This window comes from Nycticebus coucang, chromosome 2, assembly GCF_027406575.1.
Source record: "Nycticebus coucang isolate mNycCou1 chromosome 2, mNycCou1.pri, whole genome shotgun sequence".
NCBI lineage: Eukaryota > Metazoa > Chordata > Mammalia > Primates > Lorisidae > Nycticebus > Nycticebus coucang.
This window is the reverse complement of record NC_069781.1, coordinates 140,164,705-140,191,586: the sequence shown is the minus strand read 5'-3', so window position 1 is coordinate 140,191,586 and position 26,882 is coordinate 140,164,705. Positions and strand designations below refer to the sequence as shown.

Below are 26,882 nucleotides of genomic sequence, written 5' to 3'. Positions count from 1 at the left end.
GTCCCAAAGCTGTGAAGGCTGACATGGATATGAAGAGAAGGAGACACTTTTACATCATTAGTGGGATTACAAACTAATACAGTTCTTTTGGAAAGAACTATGGAGAATCCTAAAAGAACTCAAAATAGATCCTGTAATCTCATCACTAGGTATTTACCCAGAATAGAAACTATTATTTTATCATAAGGACATTTGCACTAGATTGTTCATCACAGCTCAATTTATAATTGCAAGATGTGGAATCAACCCAATGTCCCTCAATTCATAAACAGATTAATAAAAATGGCATAAGTATAACATGGAATACTATTTAGCAGTAAAAGATGGAGACTTTATATCTTTTGTATTAACCTGGATAGAGTTGGAGAACATCTCCTTAGTAAAGTATCACAAGAATGAAAAAGCAAGTATCCAATGTATTCAATACTAATGTGAAGCCAGTAGATGAACTAATATATGCCAATACAAGAGAAAAACTCAATTCAAGCTGGGGGAAGTGGGGAGAAGGGTAGGAGAGGCAGGAGGAGGCAGGAGGATTGTTGTTATCCCACCTATTGGCCACAATGTAAGGATATATGGCACACTTCTTGGGTATAGGACACAACTTCAACAGGGACCTTATCTAACAAATGCAAACATTGTAACCTAGTATTTTGTACCCTCATATTAATCTTAAAATAAATAAATAAATAATAATAATATCCACAGAAAATAACAGTCTCATCAAATAGAAAATATCATTAAAGAGGTTGAAGTTGAGGGGGGAGGAGACAAGATGGCTGACTGAAGCCAGCTTTCCACAGAGGCTCCCATCCAGTAGGAGAGTTAAAGGACAAAAATTCAGCAAGTAACCTGGTGGATTTGAGCTGCACTAAGAGAAGGTTGAAGAACGCACGTCAACCCCGCTGAGGTGAGCTGCGACCACAAGGATACAAACAAAAGGGTGGAACAGAAACCAGCTGAAAACAAGACAGAACAACTTAGCCCCACCACACCAGACAGGGCCCCAGTTTCTCAGGCCACAATACTGTACAGGCCCTCAACAAAGCCCCAGGGGAAAAATTCAGAGGGAGTAAAACAACCATGGGGTGGAACCAGTGGAAAAACTCTGGTAACATGAATAACCAGAATAGATCAACCCCCCCCCCCCCAGGAAAGATATGGCAGATGCAATTGAAGATCCCATTCATAAACAACTGGCTGAGATGTCAGAAATTGGATTCAGAATTTGGATTGCAGACAAGATTAACAAAGTAGAATTAGGAATTCGAGGAGAAATTCAAAAGTTGTCTCAAGAATTTAACGAATTATAGACAAAACCACCAAAGACTTAGGTACACTGAGCAAGAATTTGCAGCCCTGAAAGATATGAAAAATACAGTAGAATCCCTCAGCAACAGAATGGAGCAAGCAGAAGAAAGGATTTCTGACATCGAAGATAAAGCCTTTGAATGCTCCCAAACTCTCAAAGAGGAAGAGAAATGGAGAGCAAAAATGGATCATTCTCTCAGAGAGCTCTGGGATAATTCGAAGAAGGCGAATATCCGAATCATAGGACTTCCAGAAACAGATGAAGTGGCCTCACTGGGCACAGAGGCCCTTCTGCATGATACTATGAAAGAGAATTTTCCAGACATGTCTAGAGATTCTGAAATTCAGATAGCGGACAGCTTCAGAACCCCAGCAAGACATCCCCGAGGCATATAATAATTAACTTCACTAAAGTTAAAATGAAGAAGAAAATCCTCAAAGCTGCCAGGAGAATGAAAACCATTACCTTCAAAGGGAAGAATATTAGAATGACTGCAGATCTCTCTGCTGAAACTTTTCAAGCCAGAAGAGGGTGGTCACCGAATTTTAACCTCCTAAACCAAAATAACTTTCAACCCCAGATCCTGTATCCAACTAAACTGAGTTTCATTTATGATGGAGAAATTAAATACTGTAGTGACATTCATATGTTGAAGAAATTTGCCATAACCAAACCAGCTCTTCAGGATATTCTCAGACCTATCCTCCATAATGACCAACCCAATCCTATACCACAAAAGTAAACTCACTCAGAAACTTTGAATTAAACTCCAATTTCAACACTGGTGAAAGGATTAAAAATGCCCACTGGACTTTTGAAAAACTTGATACCCAAAACTTCACCAGACTTATCAATGTTCTCCATTAATGCGAACGGCTTAAACTGTCCTCTAAGGAGGCATAGGTTAGCTGACTGGATACAAAAACTCAGGCCAGATATCTGCTGCATACAAGAGCCACATCTTAACTTAAAAGACAAATACAGACTCAGGGTGAAAGGATGGTCATCCATATTTCAGGCAAATGGTAATCAGAAAAAAGCAGGTGTTGAAATTTTATTTGCAGACACAATAGGCTTTAAACCAACAAAAGTAAGGAAGGACAAGAATGGTCACCTCATATTTGTTAAGGGTAATACTCAATATGATGAGATTTCAATTATTAATGTCTATGCACCCAACCAGAATGCACCTCAATTTATAAGAGAAACTCTAACAGACATGAGCAACTTAATTTCCTCCAGCTCCATAATAATCAGAGATTTCAACACTCCTTTGGCAGTGTTGGATCGATCCTCCAACAAGAAGCTGAGCAAAGAAATCTTAGATTTAAACCTAACCATCCAACATTTGGATTTAGCAGAGATCTACAGAACATTTCATCCCAACAAAACTGAATACACATACTTCTCATCAGCCCATGGAACTTACTCCAAAATCGATCACATCTTAGGTCACAAGTCTAACCTCAGTAAATTTAAAGGAATAGAAATTATTCCATGCATCTTCTTGGACCATCATGGAATAAAACTTGAGATGAGTAACAACAGGAATCTGCATACTCATACAAAAACATGGAAGTTAAATAAGCTTATGCTGAATGATAGCTGGGTCAGAGATGAGATTAAGAAAGAAATCGCCAACTTTTTGGAACAAAACAACAATGAAGACACGAACTATCAGAACCTCTGGGACACCGCAAAGGCAGTTCTAAGAGGGAAATTTATAGCACTGCAAGCCTTCCTCAAGAGAACGGAAAGAGAGGAAGTTAACAACTTCATGGGACATCTCAAGCAACTGAAAAAGGAAGAACATTCCAACCCCAAACCCAGTAGAAGAAAAGAAATAACCAAAATTAGAGCAGAATTAAATGAAATTGAAAACAAAAGAATAATACAACAGATCAATAAATCAAAAAGCTGGTTTTTCGAAAAGGTCAATAAAATAGATAAACCTTTGGCCATCCTAATCAGGAAAAACGAGTAAAATCTCTAATCTCATCAATCAGAAACAACAAAGATGAAATAACAACAGACTCATCAGAAATCAAAAAAATCCTTAATGACTATTACAAGAAACTGTATTCTCAGAAATATGAAAATCTGAAGGAAATTGACTGATACTTGGAAGCACATCACCTTCCAAGACTTAGCCAGAATCAAGTGGAAATGTTGAACAGGCCCATATCAAGTTCAGAAATAGCATCAACCATACAAAACCTTCCTAAAAAGAAAAGCCCGGGACCAGATGGTTTTACATCAGAATTCTACCAAACTTTTACAGAGGAATTAGTACCTATATTATTCAACCTGTTCCAAAAGATAGAAAAAGAAGGAAAACTACCTAACACCTTCTATGAAGCAAACATCACCCTGATCCCCAAACCACGGAAAGACCCAACAAGAAAAGAAAATTATAGACCAATACCACTAATGAATATAGATGCAAAAATATTCAACAAGATCCTAACAAACAGAATCCAGCAACACATCAAACAAATTATACATCATAACCAAGTCGGTTTTATCCCAGGGTCTCAAGGCTGGTTCAATATATGTAAATCTATAAATGTAATCCAGCACATAAACAAATTACAAAACAAAGATCATATGATTCTCTCAATTGATACAGAAAAAGCTTTCGATAATATCCAGCATCCCTTCATGATCAGAACACTTAAGAAAATCGGTATAGAAGGGACATTTCTTAAACTGATAGAGACCATCTACAGCAAACCCACAGCCAATATCATACTGAATGGAGTTAAATTGGAAACATTTCCACTCAGATCAGGAACCAGACAAGGCTACCCATTGTCTCCATTGATTTTTAACATTGTAGTGGAAGTTTTAGCCACGGCAATTAGGGAAGAAAAGGCGATCAAGGGTATCCATATAGGGTCAGAAGAGATCAAACTTTCGCTCTTCGCAGATGATATGATTGTATATCTGGAAAACACTAGGGACTCTACTATAAAACTCTTAGAAGTGATCAAGGAATACAGCAGCATCTCAGGTTACAAAATCAACATTCATAAATCGGTAGCCTTTATATATACCAACAATAGTCAAGTTGATAAAACAGTTAAGGACTCTATCCCATTCACAGTAGTGCCAAAGAAGATGAAATATTTGGGAATTTATCTAACAAAGGATGTAAAAGATCTCTATAAAGAGAACTATGAAACTCTAAGAAAAGAAATAGCTGAAAATATTAACAAAAGGAAAAACATACCATGCTCATGGCTGGGAAGAATCAACATTGTTAAAATGTCCATACTACCCAAAGCAATATATAATTTCAATGCAATCCCTATTAAAGCTCCACTGTCATACTTTAAAGATCTTGAAAAAACAATACTTCATTTCATATGGAATCAGAAAAAAACCTCGAATATCAAGACATTACTCAGAAATAAAAACAAAGCAGGAGGAATTATGCTACCAGACCTCAGATTATACTACAAATCGATAGTGATCAAAACAGCATGGTATTGGCACAAAAACAGAGAAGTAGATATCTGGAATAGAATAGAGAACCAAGAGATGAACCCAGCTACTTACCGTTATTCAGTCTTTGACAAGCCAATTAAAAACCTTCAGTGGGGAAAAGATTCCCTATTTAACAAATGGTGCTGGGTGAACTGGCTGGCAACCTGTAGAAGACTGAAACTGGACCCACACCTTGCACCATTAACTAAGATAGACTCTCACTGGATCAAAGATTTAAATTTAAGACATGAAACTATAAATATACTAGAGGAGAGTGCAGGGAAAACCCTTGAAGAAATTGGTCTGGGCAAGTATTTTATGAGGAGGATCCCCCGGGCAATTGAAGCAGCTTCAAAAATACACTACTGGGACTTGATCAAACTAAAAAGCTTCTGCACAGTCAAGAACACAGTAAGTAAAGCAAGCAAACAGCCCTCAGAATGGGAGAAGATATTTGCAGGTTACGTCTCCAACAAAGGTTTAATAACCAGAATTCACAGAGATCTCAAATGCATTAGCAAGAATAGAACAAGGGATCCCATCACAGGCTGGGCAAGGGATTTGAAGAGAAACTTCTCTGAAGAAGACAGGCGCGTGGCTTTCAGACATATGAAAAAATGCTCATCATCTTTAATCATCAGAGAAATGCAAATCAAAACTACTTTGAGATACCATCTAACTCCAGTGAGACTAGCCTATATCACAAAATCCCAAGACCAGAGATGGTGGCATGGATGTGGAGAAAAGGGTACACTTTTGCACTGCTGGTGGGAATGCAAATTAATACATTCCTTTTGGAAAGAGATATGGAGAACACTCAGAGATCTAAAAATAAATCTGCCATTCAATCCTGTAATCCCTCTACTGGGCATATACCCAGAAGACCAAAAATCACATCATAACAAAGATGTTTGTACCAGAATGTTTATTGCATCCCAATTCATAATTGCTAAGTCATGGAAGAAGCCCAAGTGCCCATCGATCCACAAATGGATTAATAAATTGTGGTATATGTACACCATGGAATATTATGCAGCCTTAAAGAAAGATGGAGACTTTATCTCTTTCATATTTACATGGATGGAGCTGGAACATATTCTTCTTATGAAAGTATCTCAAGAATGGAAGAAAAGGTACCCAATGTACTCAGACCTACTATGAAACTAATTTAGGGTTTTCACATGAAAGCTATAACCCAGTTACAACCTAAGAATAGGGGGAAGGGGGAAAGGGAGGGGAGGGAGGGGGAGGTGGGTAGAGGGAAGGAGATTGGTGGGATTACACCAGCGGTGCATCTTAGAAGGGTATATGTGAAACTTGGTAAATGGTCTGTGAAGCTAGTGAATGATGCCCCATGAATATATCAATGTACACAGCTATGATTTAATAAAAAAAAAAAAGAGGTTGAAGTTATGAAAGAGAACCAAATCATAATACTGGAGTTGAAATTTACAATACTTATGGAGAGTTCTTATCATAAAAAAAGAAGATTACAATAATTTTTCCTAAAATACAAAATTTTTCATAAAATAAAAATTTACCAGAGGGATTCAATAGTTTTGAACTGGCAGAAGGAAGAATTAGCAAACTTAAAGAGAGATTGATAGAAATCATGCAATGTAAAGAACAGAGCAAGAAAGAATAAATAATAAGCAGAGCCTAATATAAATGTTAAGCACATGCATATGGTAATGTCAGAAGGAAAGGAGAAAGAAAATTGTGCAAAATAAATAAATAATTCCAGAGGGGAGAAAAAAAATTATAGACTAGAATCGTCCTGCCAAGACACTGCTCCCAAGAAAAGCAGGGAAAATCTGCATTTCAATTACTTCTTTCAGAAACAACAGTATTGCAAAAACATAGGGAAACGATGTAGGCCATCCAGAGTGGAATATAAAATCCAAGAAATGGGTAATGGAGAGTTCTCTAAAACAAGATCAGAGAACAATAGACCGAAGCTGATTCAGTGCACTTGCCTGTTGGCACTGTGTGAGCTGAGTTGCTGGGTGGCCGGCATCATCCCCACAGACCTCTTCCAGATCAGACTGGGGACGACCTAAAGTCTATGCAGAGTTATCTAGCCAGACAGTAGACACAGTGGTATCTGGACAGGAGGTAGGGCCACCCTGAGCTCCTGGGTATACCATACAAAACCTGCAGCAGACTGGGAGGTTGTGGGTGGACTAGTGGGTTCTCTAAGCCAGACTTGGTGAATACTTCCTTCACAGAGCACAAGAGGATCTGAGTATGGGGCCCAGCATACTCTGACTGGGGAGAGAGAAGGCCACTGCTTGGCTTTGGCAGGTCCTGGGAGAGATGTGGAGACCTCTGTCCCAGTCCATAGTTATTCACATCAACTCTGCTTGGCATGGCATCCCAGCAGCCCCAAAGTCTTCAAATTAGCCTTCTTCTGCCCTCCAGGTCCAAGTGCTCTTGAGCTTGACACCCAGCTCTACCCTCCAGGTTGGAGGAACCCTGCCTTCTCCACAGTCCAATTTCTGAATTGTTGCCCCTGCTCAGACATTCTGCTGCAGGCTCCTCCCCAACCTGGGCCCTGAGGATATCCCTCTGGAGCTCTGTGCCAATACCATGCTGTTTTGATTACTACGGCTTTGTAGTATAGCCTAAAGTCTGGTAGGCTGATGCCCCCAGCTTTGTTTTTATTACTAAGAATTGCCATGGCTATACAAGTTTTTTTTCTGGTTCCATACAAAATTAATTGTTTTTCCCAAATCTTGAAAGTATGATGTTGCTATCTTAATGGGGATTGCATTGAATCTGTAGATTTCTTTGGGAAGTATAACATTTTAACAATGTTGATTCTTCCCAGACATGAGCATGGTATGTTATTCCATTTGCTAATATTTTCTTCTATTTCCTTTCTTAGGATTTTGTAATTTTCTTTGTAGATGTCCTTCAACTCTTTTGTTAGGCATATTCTTAGGTATTTTATTTTCTTTGAAGCTATGGTGAAGGGAATTGTGTAATTGATTAGCTTCTCATCTTGGCTGTTATACAAAGGCTACTCATTTTGGATATTGATTTTATATCATGAAACATTACTGTATTTTTCGATCACTTCCAGGAGTCTTGTGGTTGAGTATTTAAAATTCTCTAAGATCATCTGATCAGCAAAGAGTGAGAGTTTAATCTCCTCTGCCCCCATTTGGATGACCTTTATTTCCTTCTCTTGCCTGATTGTATTGGCTAAAACTTCTAGCACTATCTTGAATAGTAGTGGTGATAGAGGACAACCTTGTCTGCCTCTAATTCTAAATGGAAAGCTTTCAGTTATACTCCATTCAATATAATGTTAGCTGTGGGTTTGTCATACCTGGCTTCAATCAGATTAAGAAATATGCCACCTATGCCTAAATTGTTAAGTGTTCTAATTAGAAAGGGAAGCAGAATTTTATCGAATGCTTTTTACGCATCTATTGAGAGGATCATATGGTCTTTATTTTTGTTTCTGTTTATATGGCGAATTATGTTTATGAACTTGCATATGTTAAACTAGTCCTGCATCCCTAGGATGAAATCTACTTGATCATGATGTGTAATATTTTTAATGTGTTGCTGCAATCTACTGGCTAAGATTTTACTGAGTATTTTTGCATTTATATTCATTAGTGAAATTGGTCTGAAATTCTCCTTTTTAATTGGGTCTTTTCCTGGTTTTAGTATCAGGGTGATGTTTGCTTCAAAGAATGTGTTGGGGAAGATTCTTTCCTTCTCAATTTTTTAAAATAATTTCTGCAGTATGGGTAGAAGCTCTTCTTTGAAGGTTTGATAGAATTCTGGTGTGAAGCCATGTGAACCAGGGCTTTTTTGTTGTTGGGAGATTTTTTATGTTTCTTTGATCTCAGTTCTTGAAATTGGTCTGTTGAAGAGATCTATTTCTTCTTGATTAAGTCTAGGTAGAGGGTTTGATTCCTGGTGTTGATCCATTTCCTTCACATTATGAAATTTCTGGGCATAGAGTTTCTTGTAGTACTCAGAGATGATCTCTTGTATTAATGTCCCCTTTTTTTTGGTCTCTGATTTTATTTATTTTGTTCTTTTCTCTTTTTATGTAGTTAATCTATCTAAAAATGTGTCCATTTTGTTATATTTTTGAAAATCCAACTTTTCCTTTCACTAATCTTTTGTATTTTTTGTTCCAATTTTATTTATTTATGTTCATATCTTTATTGTTTCTTTTCTTTTAGTAATATTGAATTTGGTTTAATGTTGTTTTTCTAGTTCTTTCTAATGTATCATTAGGTTGTTTCTTCAAAGGTTTTCTACTTTTTTGATGTAGGCTTTTTTGCTATGCACTTTCCTCTTATTACTGCTTTTGCTGTATCCCATAGGTTTTGTTATATTGTGCTTTCATTTTCATTTGTTTTGAGAATTTCCAAAATTTTCTTAATCTCTTCATTGACCCACTTGCCAGTAAGAAGCATATTGTGTAATTTCCATGTGTTTGTATAGTTTCCAGTGTTCCTCTTGTTAGTGATTTCTAGTTTGATTTCATTTTGGTCAGAGAAAATACTTGGTGCTACAGTATTAAGTGCAAATGATAACACCAAATGTTATCTAATGATAATATTTCTTTAAGTTTTCCTACTAAAGACATAAGTATTTTAAATACTTCAGCATTTTAAATACTTACTTTCAGATAACCTGAACTGTTATCATTATGGCTTTCTTTTTGTCCTTTTTCAGTTTTTTCTTGAAATCTATTTTATCTAATATATGTATAACTTTTGCTATTTTTTTGGTTTCTATTTGCATGAAATTTGTTGTTCCATTTCTTTGATTTCAATCCATATGTATCTTTAAAGGAGACATGGATTTATTATAGACAACATATACAATAGAACCTCTGTTAGCTGATTACACAAGGGACTGTAACAAATTGATCAACACACACATGAAGAACTAGGCCTACTGTACTAATTGATATGTACATGTGGTTCATGTTCATTCTATGAAAACTAGGTCAACTTAAGGAAGTGGTCAATGTAGGGAGGTGATCAACTATGGAGGCTCTACTGTAGTTGGCTTTTTTTTTTTTTAAATACATTGAGCCACTCAGTGTCTTTTAATTGGAATGGTCAGTCCATACACATTCAATATTATTGGTAGAAAAGGACCCACTACTGCTGTGTTACTATTTAATTTTTCATTGTTCTGTGGTCCTCTCTTTCCTTCTATATTCCTTTGTTATGAGTGATTCTTCTCTAGCAGTGTGTTTCAATTTCCTGCTTTTGGGTTTCTGTATATCTGTTTTAGGTTTTTTGACTTGAGGTTATAATGAGGATTGCATAAACATTTTATAATCAATTATTTTAAACATATGACAACTTTGCTACTAACAAATGAACAAGTAAATAAACAAAGAAGTCCCATAGAAATTCTGTATTTTATTTATTTTTTTTGAGATAGAGTCTTACTCTGTCACCCTGGTTAGAATGCTGTGGAATCATAACTCACAGTAACCTCCAACTCTCAGACTTGAGCAATCCTCTTGCCTCAGCCTCCTTAGCAGCTGGGATTACAGGCATCTGCTACTATGCTGGCTAGCTTTTTTTTTTTCTTCCCTATTTTTAGTAGAGATGGGGTCTCACTCTTGCTCAGGGAGGTCTTGAATGCCTGAGCTCAAGCAAGCCACCTGTCTTGGCCTCCCAGAGTGCTAGGATTACAGGTGTGAGCCACCTCACCCAGCTAGAAATTCTATACTTGAACTCTATCCCCCTAACTTTTTACCTCTTGTTGTTTCCATCCATATCATTTTATATTATCTGTCAAAAATTTGTTGTAATTATTTTTTTTTTGCCTTACCCTAATTGTAAGCTAAAGTTATTTTTGATAGCTTTGTCTTTAAGTTTTCCTACTAAAGACCTAAGTATTTTAAATCCCACAATTACAGCAATAAATATTTTATATTTTTGTACTTATTGTTAGCAGTGAGTTGAACAACTTCAAATGATATCTTATTGTTCATTAACATTCTTTTCTTTAAGTTTAAAAACACTCTTTTTAGTATTCTTATAAAACAGGTCTGGTGTTGATGAAATCCCTCAGTTTGTTTTTAATCTGTGAACATCTTTATTTCTCCTTCTTTTTTGAAGGATGTTTTTGTAGAATTTAGTATTCAAGGGTTAAGTTTTTTTTTTTTCCCTTTTTGTTTATTTTTTTCCTCCAGTACTTAGAATATGTGGTGTTACTTTCCTGGCCTATTAGATTTCCACTGAGCTGTCTGTTGCCAGACATCATTGTGGCTTCTTTATTTTTTACTTTTTTTTTTTTTTGGATTCCCTCAGGAACTTATTTTTATTCATGACTTTGGGAGATTATTAAATGCTTTGTGGTAGTTTTGTTTGGGTTAAATCTGCTTGGTCATCTATGACCTTCTTGTACCTGAATATTGATATCTTTCTTTGGGTTTGAGAAATTCTCTGTTATTATTTCTTTAAATAAATGTTCTACCTCAATCTCACTGTTTATCTCCTCTTTGAAGACAATAAGTTTAGATTTGCTATTTTCTAGATTTTGCCCTACAATATCTTCATTTTTTTCCCTTCTGACTGTGTATTTTCAAATAGCCTATCTTTAAGCTCACTAATTCTTTTTTCTACTTGGCCAATTCTGCTGTAGGGAAGCTCTGATGCATTTGTTTGTAGTTTGAATTATATAGCTCCAGAATTTCTGCTTGATTTATTTTTATTATTTCAGTCTCTCTGTTAAATTTCTCAGTAGGCTTCTGAATTCCTTCTCTGTGTTGTCTTGAAGTTCATTGAGCTTCTTTAGGACAGCTATTTTATATTCTTTGTCTGAAAGATTCCACTTCTTCGTCACTCCACAATTTGTCACTGGATGAGGTCACAGAATTAGCTCCATTGTTGAGGTTATGTACTCCCAGATGTTCTTGATGCTTATGGATGTTTGTTGATGGCTGGGTATTAAAGACTTAGCTATTTATTTTGATCTTCACAGTATAGGCTTGTTTGGATCTGTCATTCTTATGACATCTTTCCAGATATTCAAAGGGAATTGAGTGTTATAATTTTAGTCTTTGGTCACTGCAGCTAAGTTAGCTCTTGGGTGATCCAAGCCCAGTAATACTGTGATTCTTACAGACGCCTTGATGGACTTGGGTAAGGTACAAAAGAATCCTCTGGATTGTTAGGTTAAGTTTCTCACTCTCTCATCTCACTCTCTATGCTGGGCTGTTGGAGTTGGTGAAAGAGTGATGTGGACACTCCTTTGTGGCCACCAGTATCACGTCACACCTGAAGCCAGCTCAGTCTCACTCAAAGCCCATGGCAATGGTTGTCTAGCTAATGTTTATTCAAAGCTGAATATCTCTTTGGTCAGCAGTCAGGACTGGGCCCTTCCTTTTGGGTAAGCATGTTTCTTTCTGGCCTAGGGTAGGTCCAGAAATGCCATCCTAAAACTAAGGCTTGAACTCAGGACTTCAGGAATATGCTTGGTACTTTATTTACTGTGGCTGAGCTGGTACCTAACTTGCAAAACAAAGTCCTCTGAACTCTTCCCTTTCCTTTCCCCAAGTGGAATAAGACTCTCCCTGGCTGCACTGCCTGGAGTTAGAGGAGTAGTGACATAGGCACTGGGTTGGCCAGCACTACTAGTGTCTCACTAGGTCATAAGGACCCCAGGTCCACTGACCCCAAGCCAGCACAGCTGCAGGAATTGCCCAAGGACTGCGATCTTTGTGACTCAATTACCTTATGAATCCAGTCCAGGCCTCAGGCTGCTTTTTTTTCAGCTAGTGGTAGGGCTAGCTAGAACCCGGGTTTCAGGGTAGAGGATTTCTCTCTGGCAGGGCTAGTTTAAATGCTTCTTCCATGGACATCAGTAGAACTATGCCCTGTGTTGTATCCCCCTATGCCAGAACAGTTCTGAATTTCAATACAATGTCCCACAATTGCTTGACTCTCTCTCAGGCACACAGGTTTTCCTTCCACTTGGCATGCTGGCATGATAATGCTAGAAGATTGGGAAGGGGTGATACAAGCAATGTATTTTCTGCCCTCAGTGCCTCTTGATATCATGTTAAAGCCAGGTAGTATGATTGATTATCTGAATTTTGGTTCTTCTAAAGGTGCTTAGTTGTGTGGATAGTTGTTGAATTTGTTGTTCATGTGGAGAAATGATTGCTGGAGGTTTCTATTTGGCCATCTTGCTCCTGAATTTTTAAATATTAGCTTTTGTGCTTTTTCAACTCCAGAATTTACATTTCAATCTTTTATAATTTCTATTTTTCATTGATATTCTTTATTTTGTGTGTCATTGTCAAATAGTTAATATTTATTTTGCTTCTTTAATAATGGTTTCCTTAATTATGTGACCATGCTTATTATAGCCACTTTAAAGTCTTTGTTAAATCCAAAATCTGATTGTCTTACAAGCAATTTTTATTACTTTTTTTCTAGTTTACGAGTCATACTTCCCTGCTTCTTTTCATGTTTCACCAGAACATTTTTAGATAACATATTATCTAAAACTGTAGGTACCGGCACTCCTATCACACAGCTTTTTATTATTATTTGTTAATTTGTTTAGTGAGAGATTATGTTAGTAAAGTATATTTTTCTACCTTTCCTCCATAATGTTCAGTCTCTGATGTTTCTCTGGGAGGCCCAGCTTTGGATATGCCCAGAGACACTCTGGGATGACAGTAGTTTGGGTAGGGATCTTTTCTTCTCTTTCCCTGACCATACCCAGATGTTAAACTCTATTAATTGATGACCAATTGTTTTATTGCTTTTGATAACATACTGGTGCATAAATTCCTCTACAAACAATGCTATAAAATTTTATTACCTTGATAAAAATAGTTTCTGAGGTCATTAATTTATGTTCTGATTCCAGGAAATCTCCTTCCAGCTGTCTTATTCCCTTGTCTCTTCTGCAAACTAGCTAGCCTTCAGATTAACCTAAATCTTGAATCTCCTCCAAACTGCCTTTCACTATAGTCTTCACTGTTCTTGAGAACTTCCTTAGGATTGAACTTCTTCACTCTCTTGAAGGCAAAAACTTCAAATAAAGTCAGGTTATTTAGGAAGAAATTATGAGCTTTTGTATGGTCTGCCCCACTCCACCAGACAAAATCTGTAGGTAGGGATTGAGACAATAGCAATTCTTTCTTATGGTGACTTCCCAACTCTAGGATTTGAGAACTCAGGGGCAGAAGCAGCAGCCATGTGTTCTTTCAGCTACTTTTCTGCCTCATAAGGTATCAAGACTCCAGTATTCTTAGCACACTATGCCCCAAATAGAACCTTGGTTCTACAAGTAGCAGCTGAGCAGAAAAATGGAGACTCATATCTTAACTCCATTGGCCTAGCATTTAGCCTTAGCAGTGTGTAGCTGGGAGCCAGAACAGAACTACTGATGTCCTGCTTTCCCCAAAAGACAGCCCTCCATCTGGGTTCTGGGGGCAAAATGGAATGTTCTGTTCCTGACTTAAGAAGCTTAAAGTGGGCTCTCTGCTACATTAAACTGAGTAGAGAAGAAGCACTTGTTTCAAATATTAGAGACTCTCAACTTTCTTAATAAATTTTTGTAGATTTTGAATAAATGTTGCTTCATTTGATATTTGCTCTTAACACCATTTCCAGCAGTTTTAAGTGGTTTTTATTTTTCACAGTTTTCATAACTTTCACTGGAAAGTATGTAAGTTGTCCCACAGTGTCTTGCCAGAATTTGGCCTCTTAAACCTGGAGATTTCAAGTTCTGTTCTTTTTTATTTTTTTCGACACAGAGTCTCCCTGTGTCACCCTCGGTACATTGCTGTGGCATCATGGCTCACAACAACTTCAAACTCTTGGGCTTAAGCAATTTTTTAGCTTCAACCTCCTAAGTAGCTGGGACTACAGGCACCTGCCACAATGCCTGACTATTTTTTTGTTGTAGTCATCATTGTTGTTTACAGGCCTGGGCCAGGTGCTAACTCGCCAGTGCCAGTGCATGTGGCTGGCACCCTAACCACTGAGATATGGGATTCGAGCCTGAACTTCTGTTCTTGATGTGGATCATGCCACAAACTTTAGGTAACACAGTGTGATAAACTTAAGCACCCAAACCAACTATTTAGCAGAAGCTTACAGTGTTCTTTAATTATGAATAGTTTACTAATTATCCACAAATAAAACAATAGAGCAAGCCCAAAATAAAAGAGATGAATTTGTCTATGTATGCATTTGAACCCCAAAGAATATCTCACCATTGAATTTATAGCAATAAGTCAAAAACTTAAACTTTCTAGGAAAGCAAATCTCAGGCATAAAATAAAAGGTTTTCATATGGATTGACTTATTTTTGTGAGCCACTGAAGGAGAAGAAAGATCATACTTAGGTAAATGGAAATAATTAATTTAAGTATCTCAGAGGCCAGATGACAATAGACCAAAAATCAAATAAAAAATTCTTAGTCATCAAAGTCACCACTACCACTAAATCATGAAAACTGCATCTCCAGGTAGCAAAATGTTCTCAGTACACATTAATAGAGAAAGAGAAAAGATCAATTTCTCTGAAAATATGTAAGGATTAAGAATTCAAACCACGGGGGGGCGGAGCAAGATGGCAGCCGAGTAACAGCTTCCTTGCATCTGGGCACCATGAGTCGGGGGAGATAGGACTCCAGGCATCTCTGGATGGTGGGAACTGCCTATCATCACTCCTATGAGGATACAGGGAGTCAGCGAGAGTCTTCTGGACCCCAAGAGGAGGACTAAAACAGTGGAAAACCGGCAAGTGGACGCGTGTGTTCAATCCGTCTAAACCCGCCCACAACTGTAAGTTCAGTAGCAGCGAGACTGCAAACCAGAAAGGCCTTACCTGTGAACTGTTTTGACGTCCTTGGACTTGGCACTGAGTTGAACTGCCTTGGGGAAGGCCTGAGCGGGAGTGTGGAGAACTTTGGCCGTTGTCTAGGGCCCCAGTCTGAGCCGCTGAGCCAGACGGAGCTAATAGTGTTTGGCGGTGGGTCACACGGAACCATTGTCAGAGATCTGCCCTGGCAAGCTCCGCCCTCGGGGTCGCAGAGCTAGAAACGGGTGGGAGCTGGTAACCCAGCAACCAAGTAGCCTAAGGGTGGGGTCTGAGCCGCATTGCAGCCCTAACCCTCAGGGGCAGAGTGAGACGGGTTTTGGCACACTGGGTAAGTGGATAGCCACTTCAGCAGTGATTCCAGCGAGAAAGCTGGGAAAGCTTCTGCTCAGCAAGTTTACAAGTTCAAAGTGCCTTTTAAGTGGGCTGAAGAGAGATTTAGGGTGTCTACCTGCTGGGGTTTGAGAAATCAGCAGCCTCCAGTCGTATCAGAACTGTGACTAACATCTCATACCCCAGAAGACCACATGTTGCCCAGACAATATTCAATAACATATACAAACTGCTTTGTTTTTGGTTGTGTATTTTTTTCTTTTTTTTTTTGTTTGGTTGTTTTTTTTTTTTTTTTGTTTATTTTGACGTTGTTGCTGTTCTTTTGTTTTTTAATTTCAATCTTTTTCATACAGATCCCTTTTTCTTTCTCAATTTTTCTAGTTTAATTATAATTTCCCATTGCTGCCTTTTTTAATAAATACGACTTCATTTTTGCTAGTGTTTCTACCGCTATCATTTGGTTTTTCACCCAATTGTATCCCCGTAAAGTTTTCTGTTTGCTTGTTTTGGTTTGATTTATAGCATTTTTGTCTTTCCTCTCTACTTGGTGGAGGTGGGGTACTGTGTCTGATCAGGTTAGCAAAGAGCTGCTGACCTCAAGGGAACCACCCAACGGGGCACCCCCAGAAGGTGGGGTTTTTTTAAGGTTGTGTCAAAGTACCCTACTGTACACCTATATTGCCCTGTCCCCCTCTTTCTGTGCCTCTCTTCTTTTTGTGAATATTCCTTATACCCACCCCCTCTCCTTTCTCTATCTTTCTTTTTTTTTCTTATCACTCGGTCCTCCTTTCTTTCATCCCTTTTTTGCTCTTCAACCTTCTCACCCTTCTGGTCCTGTAACCCTTAGTATACAGGAACAAGAACTTAAAGAGCAAGAGGAAGTGAAAGGAAACTTAGGGCAAGGAAACAGATAAAAGAAATCACCCATGAGGAAGAATCAGCAGAAAACTCCAGGCAACATGAAGAACCAGTCCAGAACAACCCCGCCAAGGGACCATGAGGTAGCTACTGCGGAGGATTCCACCTATACAGAAATATTAGGAATGACAGAAAGGGAATTTAGAATACACATGTTGAAAACAATGAAAGAAATGATGGAAACAATGAAGGAAACTGCTAATAAACTGGAAAATAACCACAAGGAAATCCAAAAACAGAATCAAATCAGAGATGAACAATATGAAGAATATAAAAAGGATATAGCAGAGCTGAAGGAAATGAAACAGTCAATCAGGGAACTTAAAGATGCAATGGAAAGTATCAGCAACAGGTTAGACCAGGCAGAAGAAAGAATTTCAGAGGTAGAAGACAAAGTTTTTGAGATAACTCAGATAGTAAAAGAGGCAGAAAAGAAGAGAGAGAAAGCAGAACGTTCACTGTCAGAACTATGGGACTTTATGAAGCGTTCCAACATACGAGTTATAGGAATCCCAGAAGGGGAAGAAGAATGCCCCAGAGGAATGGAAGCCATACTAGAGAATATTATAAAAGAAAATTTCCCAAACATCACTAAAGATTCTGACACACTGCTTTCAGAGGGATATCGGACCCCAGGTCGCCTCAACTCTAACCGAGCTTCTCCAAGACACATTGTGATGAACCTGTCCAAAGTCAAGACAAAAGAAAAGATTCTGCAAGCTGCCAGGAGTAAGCACCAGTTGACCTACAGGGGCAAATCCATCAGAGTGACCGCAGACTTCTCTAATGAAACTTTCCAAGCAAGAAGACAATGGTCATCTACCTTTAATTTACTTAAACAGAACAATTTCCAGCCCAGAATTCTGTACCCTGCTAAGATAAGCTTCAAATTGATGGAGTAATCAAATCATTTACAGATATACAAACATTGAGGAAATTCGCCACAACAAGACCAGCTCTACAGGAAATACTTCAACCTGTTCTGCACACTGACCACCACAATGGATCAGCAGCAAAGTAAGAACTCAGAAAACAAAGGACAGAACCTAACCTCCACACTGATGCAAAAGATTAAACTAAGCAATGGACTCTCACCAAATAAGATGAATAGAATACTACCACACTTATCAATTATCTCAATAAATGTTAATGGCTTGAATTCCCCACTGAAGAGACATAGACTGGTTGACTGGATTAAAAAACACAAGCCATCCATTTGCTGTCTGCCAGAAACACACCTGGCTTCAAAAGACAAATTAAAGCTCTGAGTCAAGGGTTGGAAGACAATTTTTCAGGCAAATGGAATTCAGAAGAAAAGAGGAGTTGCAATCTTATTTTCAGATACATGTGGATTTAAAGCAACTAAAGTCAAAAAAGACAAAGATGGTCACTTTATATTGGTCAAGGGAAAACTACAACAAGAAGACATTTCAATTCTAAATATTTATGCACCCAATTTAAATGCTCCCAGATTCTTGAAGCAGACCTTACTCAGTCTGAGCAATATGATATCTGATAATACCATCATAACAGGGGACTTTAACACACCTCTTACAGAGCTGGACAGATCCTCTAAACAGAAATTAAACAAAGATATAAGAGATTTAAATGAGACCTTAGACCAACTATGCTTGATAGACGCATATAGAACACTCCAACCCAAAGACAAAGAATATACATTCTTCTCATCACCCCATGGAACATTCTCCAAAATTGATCATATCCTGGGACACAAAACAAATATCAACAGAATCAAAAGAATTGAAATTTTACCTTGTATCTTCTCAGACCATAAGGCACTAAAGGTGGAACTCAACTCTAACAAAAATGCTCGACCCCACCCAAAGGCATGGAAATTAAACAATCTTCTGTTGAATAACAGATGGGTGCAGGAAGAAAAAAAACAGGAAATCATTAACTTCCTTGAGCATAACTACAATGAAGACACAAGCTACCAAAACCTGTGGGATACTGCAAAAGCAGTTTTGAGAGGAAAATTCATCGCTTTAGATGCCTACATTCGAAAAACAGAAAGAGAGCACATCAACAATCTCACAAGAGATCTTATGGAATTGGAAAAAGAAGAACAATCTAAGCCTAAACTCAGTAGAAGAAAAGAAATATCCAAAATCAAATCAGAGATCAATGAAATTGAAAACAAAAGAATCATTCAGAAAATTAATGAAACAAGGAGTTGGTTTTTTGAAAAAATAAATAAAATAGATAAACCATTGGCCAGACTAACTAGAAATAGAAAAGTAAAATCTCTAGTAACCTCAGTGAGAAACGATAAAGGGGAAATAACAACTGATCCCACAGAGATACAAGAGATCATCTCTGAATACTACCAGAAACTCTATGCCCAGAAATTTGACAATGTGAAGGAAATGGATCAATATTTGGAATCATACCCTCTCCCTAGACTTAGCCAGGAAGAAATAGACCTCCTGAACAGACCAATTTCAAGCACTGAGATCAAAGAAACAATAAAAAAGCTTCCAACTAAAAAATGCCCTGGTCCAGATGGCTTCACTCCAGAATTCTATCAAACCTTCAAGGAAGAGCTTATTCCTGTACTGCAGAAATTATTCCAAAAAACTGAGGAAGAAGAAATCTTCCCCAACACATTCTATGAAGCAAACATCACCCTGATACCAAAACCAGGAAAAGACCCAAACAAAAAGGAGAATTTCAGACCAATCTCACTCATGAATATAGATGGAAAAATTCTCAACAAAATCCTAGCCAATAGATTACAGCTTATTATCAAAAAAGTCATTCATCATGATCAAGTAGGCTTCATCCCAGGGATGCAAGGCTGGTTTAACATGCGCAAGTCCATAAACGTTATCCACCATATTAACAGAGGCAAAAATAAAGATCACATGACCCTCTCAATAGATGCAGAAAAAGCATTTGATAAAATCCAGTATCCTTTTCTAATTAGAACACTGAAGAGTATAGGCATAGGTGGCACATTTCTAAAACTGATTGAAGCTATCTATGACAAACCCACAGCCAATATTTTACTGAATGGAGTAAAACTGAAAGCTTTTCCTCTTAGAACTGGAACCAGACAAGGTTGTCCTCTGTCACCTTTACTATTCAACATAGTGCTGGAAGTTCTAGCCAATACAATTAGGCAAGACAAGGAAATCAAGGGAATCCAAATGGGAGCAGAAGGAGGTCAAACTCTCCCTCTTTGCTGACGACATGATCTTATACTTAGAGAACCCCAAAGACTCAACCACAAGACTCCTAGAAGTCATCAAAAAATACAGTAATGTTTCAAGATATAAAATCAATGTCCACAAGTCAGTAGCCTTTGTATACACCAGTAACAGTCAAGATGAGAAGCTAATTAAGGACACAACTCCCTTCACCATAGTTTCAAAGAAAATGAAATACCTAGGAATGTACCTAACGAAGGAGGTGAAGGACCTCTATAAAGAAAACTATGAACTCCTCAGAAAGGAAATAGCAGAGGATATTAACAAAGGGAAGAACATACCATGCTCATGGATGGGAAGAATCAACATTGTTAAAATGTCTATACTTCCCAAAGCAATCTACCTATTCAATGCCATTCCTATCAAAGTACCTACATCGTACTTTCAAGATTTGGAAAAAATGATTCTGCGTTTTGTATGGAACCGCAGAAAACCCCGTATAGCTAAGGCAGTTCTTAGTAACAAAAATAAAGCTGGGGGCATCAGCATACCAGATTTTAGTCTGTACTACAAAGCCATAGTGCTCAAGACAGCATGGTACTGGCACAAAAACAGAGACATAGACACTTGGAATTGAATTGAACACCAAGAAATGAAACTAACATCTTACAACCACCTAATCTTCGATAAACCAAACAAGAACTTACCTTGGGGGAAAGACTCCCTATTCAATAAATGGTGTTGGGAGAACTGGATGTCTACATGTAAAAGACTGAAACTGGACCCACACCTTTCCCCACTCACAAAAATTGATTCAAGATGGATAAAGGACTTAAACTTAAGGCATGAAACAATAAAAATCCTCCAAGAAAGCATAGGAAAAACACTGGAAGATATTGGCCTGGGGGAAGACTACATGAAGAAGGCTGCCATGGCAATTGCAACAACAACAAAAATAAACAAATGGGACTTCATTAAACTGAAAAGCTTCTGTACAGCTAAGGAGACAATAACCAAAGCAAAGAGACAACCCACATAATGGGAAAGGATATTTGCATATTTTCAATCAGACAAAAGCTTGATAACCAGGATCTATAGAGAACTCAAATTAATCCACATGAAAAAAGCCAACAATACCTCATATCAATGGGCAAGAGACATGAATAGAACTTTCTCTAAAGACGACAGACAAATGGCTAACAAACACATGAAAAAATGTTCATCATCTCTATATATTAGAGAAATGCAAATCAAAACATCCCTGAGATATCATCTAACCCCAGTGAGAATGGCCCACATCTCAAAATCTCAAAACTGCAGATGCTGGCGTGGATGTGGAGAGAAGGGAACACTTTTACACTGCTGGTGGGACTGCAAACTAGTACAACCTTTGTGGAAGGAAATATGGAGAAACCTCAAAGCACTCAACCTAGACCTCCCATTCGATCCTGCAATCCCATTAGTGGGCATCTACCCAGAAGGAAAGAAATCCTTTTATCATAAGGACACTTGTACTAGACTGTTTATTGCAGCTCAATTTACAATTGCCAAAATGTGGAAACAGCCTAAATGCCCACCAACCCAGGAATGGATTAACAAGCTGTGGTATATGTATACCATGGAATACTATTCAGCCATTAAAAAAAAATGGAGACTTTACATCCTTTGTATTAACCTGGATGGACGTGGAAGACATTATTCTTAGTAAAGCATCACAAGAATGGAGAAGCATGAATCCTATGTACTCAATCTTGATATGAGGACAATTAATGACAGTTAAGGTTATGGGTGGAGGAAGCAGAAAGAGGGATGGAGGGAGGGGAGGTGGGGCCTTAGTGTGTGTCACACTTTATGGGGGCAAGACATGATTGCAAGAGGGACTTTACCTAACAATTGTAATCAGTGTAACTGGCTTATTGTACCCTCAATGAATCCCCAACAATAAAAAATAAAAAATAAATAAATAAATAAATAAATAAAAACAATTGTGCATTTCCTAAAAAAAAAAAAAAAAAAAAAAGAATTCAAACCACTGAAGCTGGGTTTGAAAGAATCATAAAATGCTTCTCATCAAAAAAGAGTGAGTGAAACAAGTTTCCCACAGTTGTTTCATTACATCAGCTCATAAATAAAATTTTTCATGGATTAGAACTCAGAGCACACTCATTATAATGTTGAAATTAACAATTATCATGTCAAAATTATCAGTCATAATCTCTGAGAAGGTACATTAATGAGGCTGTAGATGATTGATTCAACAAAGTGAGGGCAAACTACATAGATTTATTCTTTTTGAAGAACCTGTCAAGTGGTTTAATACAGAAAAGGTCTCATTGATAACCCTTTGGTTCTACGGGCAAGAAGCCTTATCAACGAGCACAGGCTTCACCCATTAGAATACCTATTACCTTGCAAAGAGCAGGATGATATACGTAAATTCATGACAGGCAATCAGATATAAGGCTGCACATTAATTTATTTAATTTCATAGATAAAGCATATGGCTGGATCTCAAACCCCAGGCCAAAATTGCTTAGGTTATTCAGTTGTGAGTAGGTCTGCACTGATAGGCAAATAGCACAATACTATAGCAACCTTGAAATAAGAATGGTTCTGAATTTGTCCACTACTATATTTATACTTGATGGCATCATAACATTAAAGTCATACCAGTGAAAAACAAAACACATTAAATCAAAGCAAGAATGAAGCTATTGTTGTGAGGGTCCTATCAGGCAGTCACTTATTAGAAAGAACACGTAATAATATTCATATGCCAGAATGAATGAAACCAGTAATCTTTTCTTTCTTTCTTTTTTTTTTTTTGAGACAGAGTTTCACTCTGTCACCCTCAGTAGAGTGCCATGGCATCGTCATTCTCAGCAACCTCAAATTCCTGGGCTCAAGTGATTCTCTAGTCTCAGCCTCCCAAGTAGCTGGGACTACAGGTGCCCAGCACAACATCTGACTATTTTTTTTTGGAGATAGGGTCTCACTCTTGTTCAGGCTGCTCTCAAACTCCTGAGCTCAAGTAATCTGCCCATTTCATCCTCCCAAAGTGCTAGGATTACAGGCATGAATCACTGTGCCTAGCAAAACCAGTTATCTTAAAGGCCAAATTCACTGTCTGATGGCATATTTGGAATTTCTCAGTCACCAAAGCCAGATAAACAAGTCCATTCTATGAAATTGTGCATGTCATAACACTTGAAATTCCATAAATACAAATTAAAGAAAAATAGCCAAGGTGTAAGCTTCAAAATAATAGGATAATTAAGATTTATTGAACATGTACATTGGGCTACAACGTTCTAAAGTGCTTTTCACTTAGATGAAGATAATAGTGCTTTTCACTTAGATGAAGATAAAGATAACAAAAATGATTTCCTTCTGAGTCTGATTGTCTCAAGCCCAAAATAAAATTCACCCACAATAAATCAAAGAGAGACAAAATCTTAGCCCCTAATTATCACCTAATCTAGTCCACAGCTTTTAATCAGGTAATAAGAAATCATGTAATTGAGCAACTCCACACATATAATCTTTTGAATGGAAAAGGCTTACCAAGAATGCCCACAATAGACCCTGATGCTAGGATGAACTGAAGTTCAGGTACATTCAGGGCAGGACATCTGGGTTGAAAATGGGTACAGTCAGGTTCTAGGTGGCAGCAGGCTAAAGGTGTACTTCTTCAGGAGTCCTTATCTGAAGGGGCACAGACAGGAAAGCAGTTCAAAATGAGAACGAAATCTCTCACGTATGGATCACCCAGCTATTCTTTAACGAGAAAATAGTGTTAAAAACAATGGCTCTGACACACATTGTAGACCACTGATTGATCAAACACTTTAAGTGCAAAGCATACCATTTTTTTTCTTCCATTTTGGAGAAACTGCCAGGTGATCATGCAGATATAAAAGATCCCCATTAATCTTCACTTACCAACATAATAAGGAAGCTATATTATTAATAATTGGCAATGATCACGGTGTGTATACTCAATAGTAATAAATCTACTGACTTAACATAAAACTCAGAGTGTGGACATCAGATATCAGACAACTCCTAAATGTATTTATATTTACACAAATTAAAGGCCAGGCTTTAATCGGACAGGAAGACTGTCTGCAGGGACATCGTCTACGAGGGGGATGGGGGGTGAGGTGGAGGACAGTGTCAGACGCCAAAGGCTCTGCAGCCTCTTCGGGTGGGGGCACAGATGCCTGGCACAGACATAGGCTGCGGGGACCCAAGGACAGATCAGATGGGGAACAGGGACCACATGCACTGCCCCAGGGGCCCCGCGCCCCTCGGGTGGCAGAGGACCGCAAGCCAGACCGCATCCTGGGCTTGGGCTTGGGCCAGACCAGGAGGGCTACATCCTGCGGCCAGCTGGCTGACCAAGACCATCTCAGTGCTCCTTGCTCCCTAGATGCACCCCAGGGCTGCGGTGGCAGCTCTGGGTGGGCTCTACTGCCCATGAACTCACTCATGCCCGAGAGCCCAGCCCAGGAAGCCAAAGGCATCCCCACAGCCCCAATCTGCTACCCGCCACCTTGGTGGGGTGCTACCGACGTTGGGCCTCTACCTGTGTACCCCGCCCCCATGAAAACACTGGCCCTAGCTCTGAGCTGGGTTTACTGGCCCCTGGAGTCCAGGCGTTTCCCTCAGAAGTGACTCCCTGTGAGTCCAGACACAAGGGCACACCCACCTGGCCCGGGGGTCCCGGGGCCGGCTCCCTCCCACCATGAACGTGGCCTTTGGCCTCCCAGTCAGCCATGGCCAACTTCACTGGGACATTTCAGTGGGCCCTGAGAGTTCCCACCTGGAGCTGCCCTGCATTCAGCCAGCCACTCATGGCGAAGTGACACCCCAGCCAGATCTCGTGCCTTGGCTGCCCTAGGGGCCAGACCTGCACTGAGCTGTGCATGACACATGGCCTCTGACAAGGGCCCCTTGGGGCCCTAGTGGACCTGGACCTAGGCCACTGAGGAGGACATGCACCCTGCCCTCGGGAGTCACGTTCTCAGGGAGCTTCCCCCAGAAGAGGGAGCCCATAGGCTTTCCAGCAGGAAGCACTCTTTGCCATCATGCTATACCTGGGCCCCCACCCCCACACCCATCACCACAACTCGATGCCCTACTGGACTGGACAGACACCCCAGGCCATCCACTCACCTGCCATCTTCCCTGCCAGAGGGCCAACCTGGGCAGAACGGCTCCCTGAAATACACGATGGGGTGGGGGGAAGCTCAAGCTCAGCAAGGAGCCACCCATGTGGCCTGCCCCTGGGGGAACGGACCCCTGACACCCAGCCCACAAGCAAGCGTTGGGTGTTCACTCTGGAGTGACCAGTCCAGCATGTGGCCCTGCCCACCCCTAGAGGCCCGCCAGGACCCCTGGGTCTCCAGCTTGGGAGATGACTACCCGCCCGGGAGCTCCTACATCTAGGTTTCATCTTGCAAAAGCCTCACCTACGCTGGGCCTCAGCTCAATCCTCTGGTGTATGATTTTTTTATTCATCACCTCTCTTCAGACAATTTAGGTCGTCATCATAGACCCAAGAAGGCCAAGGCCACCCCTTCCCTCCACGCATACGTGCAACTGGACGTGGAGAAGCTCACCACAGTGAAATCCAGGAGGCTGGGGGCCCAGGAGGGACAGCAGTTTCCACTAAGTGCACGCTGCGCTCCTGGTTGACAGCCACTGCCCAGCGGCAGCAGGCCCAAGGGAGGGGACCTCTGTCTCTGGGAGCTTTCTCTGCGGTGGGAGATGGAGGACAGGGGTCAGTCCCCGAAGCTTTGCGCACCTCTTGGGGTGGGGTGGGTGGCTGAACTGCACAGGCATGCCCTTCGGGGACCCAAAGGATGGATCTGCACTTCGGACCAGACGCAGTTTACCTTGGGACCCTCTCTCTGGCAGGGTCTCAGAGGACCCTATCCCAGATGGCTTACTGGGCATAGGCCAGACCAGGAGGGCTGTGTCCTGTGGCCAGCCAACTAACCAAGGGCATCTCGCTGCTCATTGTTGCCGAGACGCACGCCAGGGCAGCAGTGCCAGCGTTGCGTGGGATCTACTGCCCATGACTTCACGGGCCACGGAGGCCCCTGACTAGGAAGCCAAGTGCATCCCCACAGCCCCAATCACATACCTAGAACTGAGGTGGGGAATTCCGGAGGCCCGCCCCCATGAAAACATAGCCTGTGGCCCTGAGCTGGGCCGCTGTCCCCTGGAGCCCAGGCTTCTCCCTCAGGTCTCCACACCACACCAGTCTGGGAGAGTTGGGGCCCTGGAGCCACTGGGCCTCAGGACGAAACTTGGTCCACCCCACCAACCACCCCGCAGTTGCCACCACCATGACCCATGGCAGCTTTCCTGGTCACAGCTGAAGCCCCAAGCCAACCACTCACCTGCCATCCTCCCTGCTGGGCGAAGGGCTCCCTGAAATACACAATAGGGGGGAGAGCAAGCTCAGTGAGGAGGCGACCCTGTGGCCTGCTCCAGGGAAATGGATCCCTGGCACCCAGCCCACAGAAGGAGCTTGAGGTGCTCCTTGAGGAGCGAACAGACCAGCTCTGGGCGGGCTCCAGAGCTGCACTCCTGGGTGTCCAGGTCTCCAGCTTAACAGACAATTGCTTGTCCTGGGACACCAACATCCCTGCGTCCTATTTTGCAAAACGCTTACCTAGGCTGGGCCTCAGCTCAATCCCCTGGTGTATTATTTTTTTTTTATTCATCACTACTTTTCAGACATTAGGTTGTCATCATCAACCCAAGTCATGGCAACACCTCCCTCCCCATGCGTAGGTGCAGCTGGA

General features: G+C 40.1%; 1 protein-coding gene and 2 non-coding genes across 12 annotated transcripts in view; all 3 read right to left on the bottom strand.

The window, feature by feature from the left end:
• Positions 1-26,882, bottom strand: part of LOC128579828 (translation initiation factor IF-2-like) — a 237,375-nt gene that overhangs the window by 205,214 nt on the left and 5,279 nt on the right. For all 10 annotated transcript variants that reach the window (XM_053582010.1, XM_053582004.1, XM_053582008.1 and 7 more), the window contains 4 exons: positions 26,475-26,505; positions 25,689-25,824; positions 25,243-25,287; positions 23,629-23,769 (listed from right to left, as the gene is read on the bottom strand). In XM_053582010.1, the coding sequence (XP_053437985.1) occupies positions 23,766-23,769; positions 25,243-25,287; positions 25,689-25,824; positions 26,475-26,505 (216 nt within the window). In that variant the 3' untranslated portion in view covers positions 23,629-23,765. The remainder of the gene's footprint in view (positions 1-23,628; positions 23,770-25,242; positions 25,288-25,688; positions 25,825-26,474; positions 26,506-26,882) is intronic.
• Positions 25,546-25,626, bottom strand: LOC128580166 (small nucleolar RNA SNORD115). The gene has a single exon (XR_008378502.1). It is a non-coding gene; the product is annotated as a small nucleolar RNA SNORD115 (small nucleolar RNA).
• On the bottom strand, positions 26,757-26,838 carry LOC128580186 (small nucleolar RNA SNORD115). The gene has a single exon (XR_008378518.1). It is a non-coding gene; the product is annotated as a small nucleolar RNA SNORD115 (small nucleolar RNA).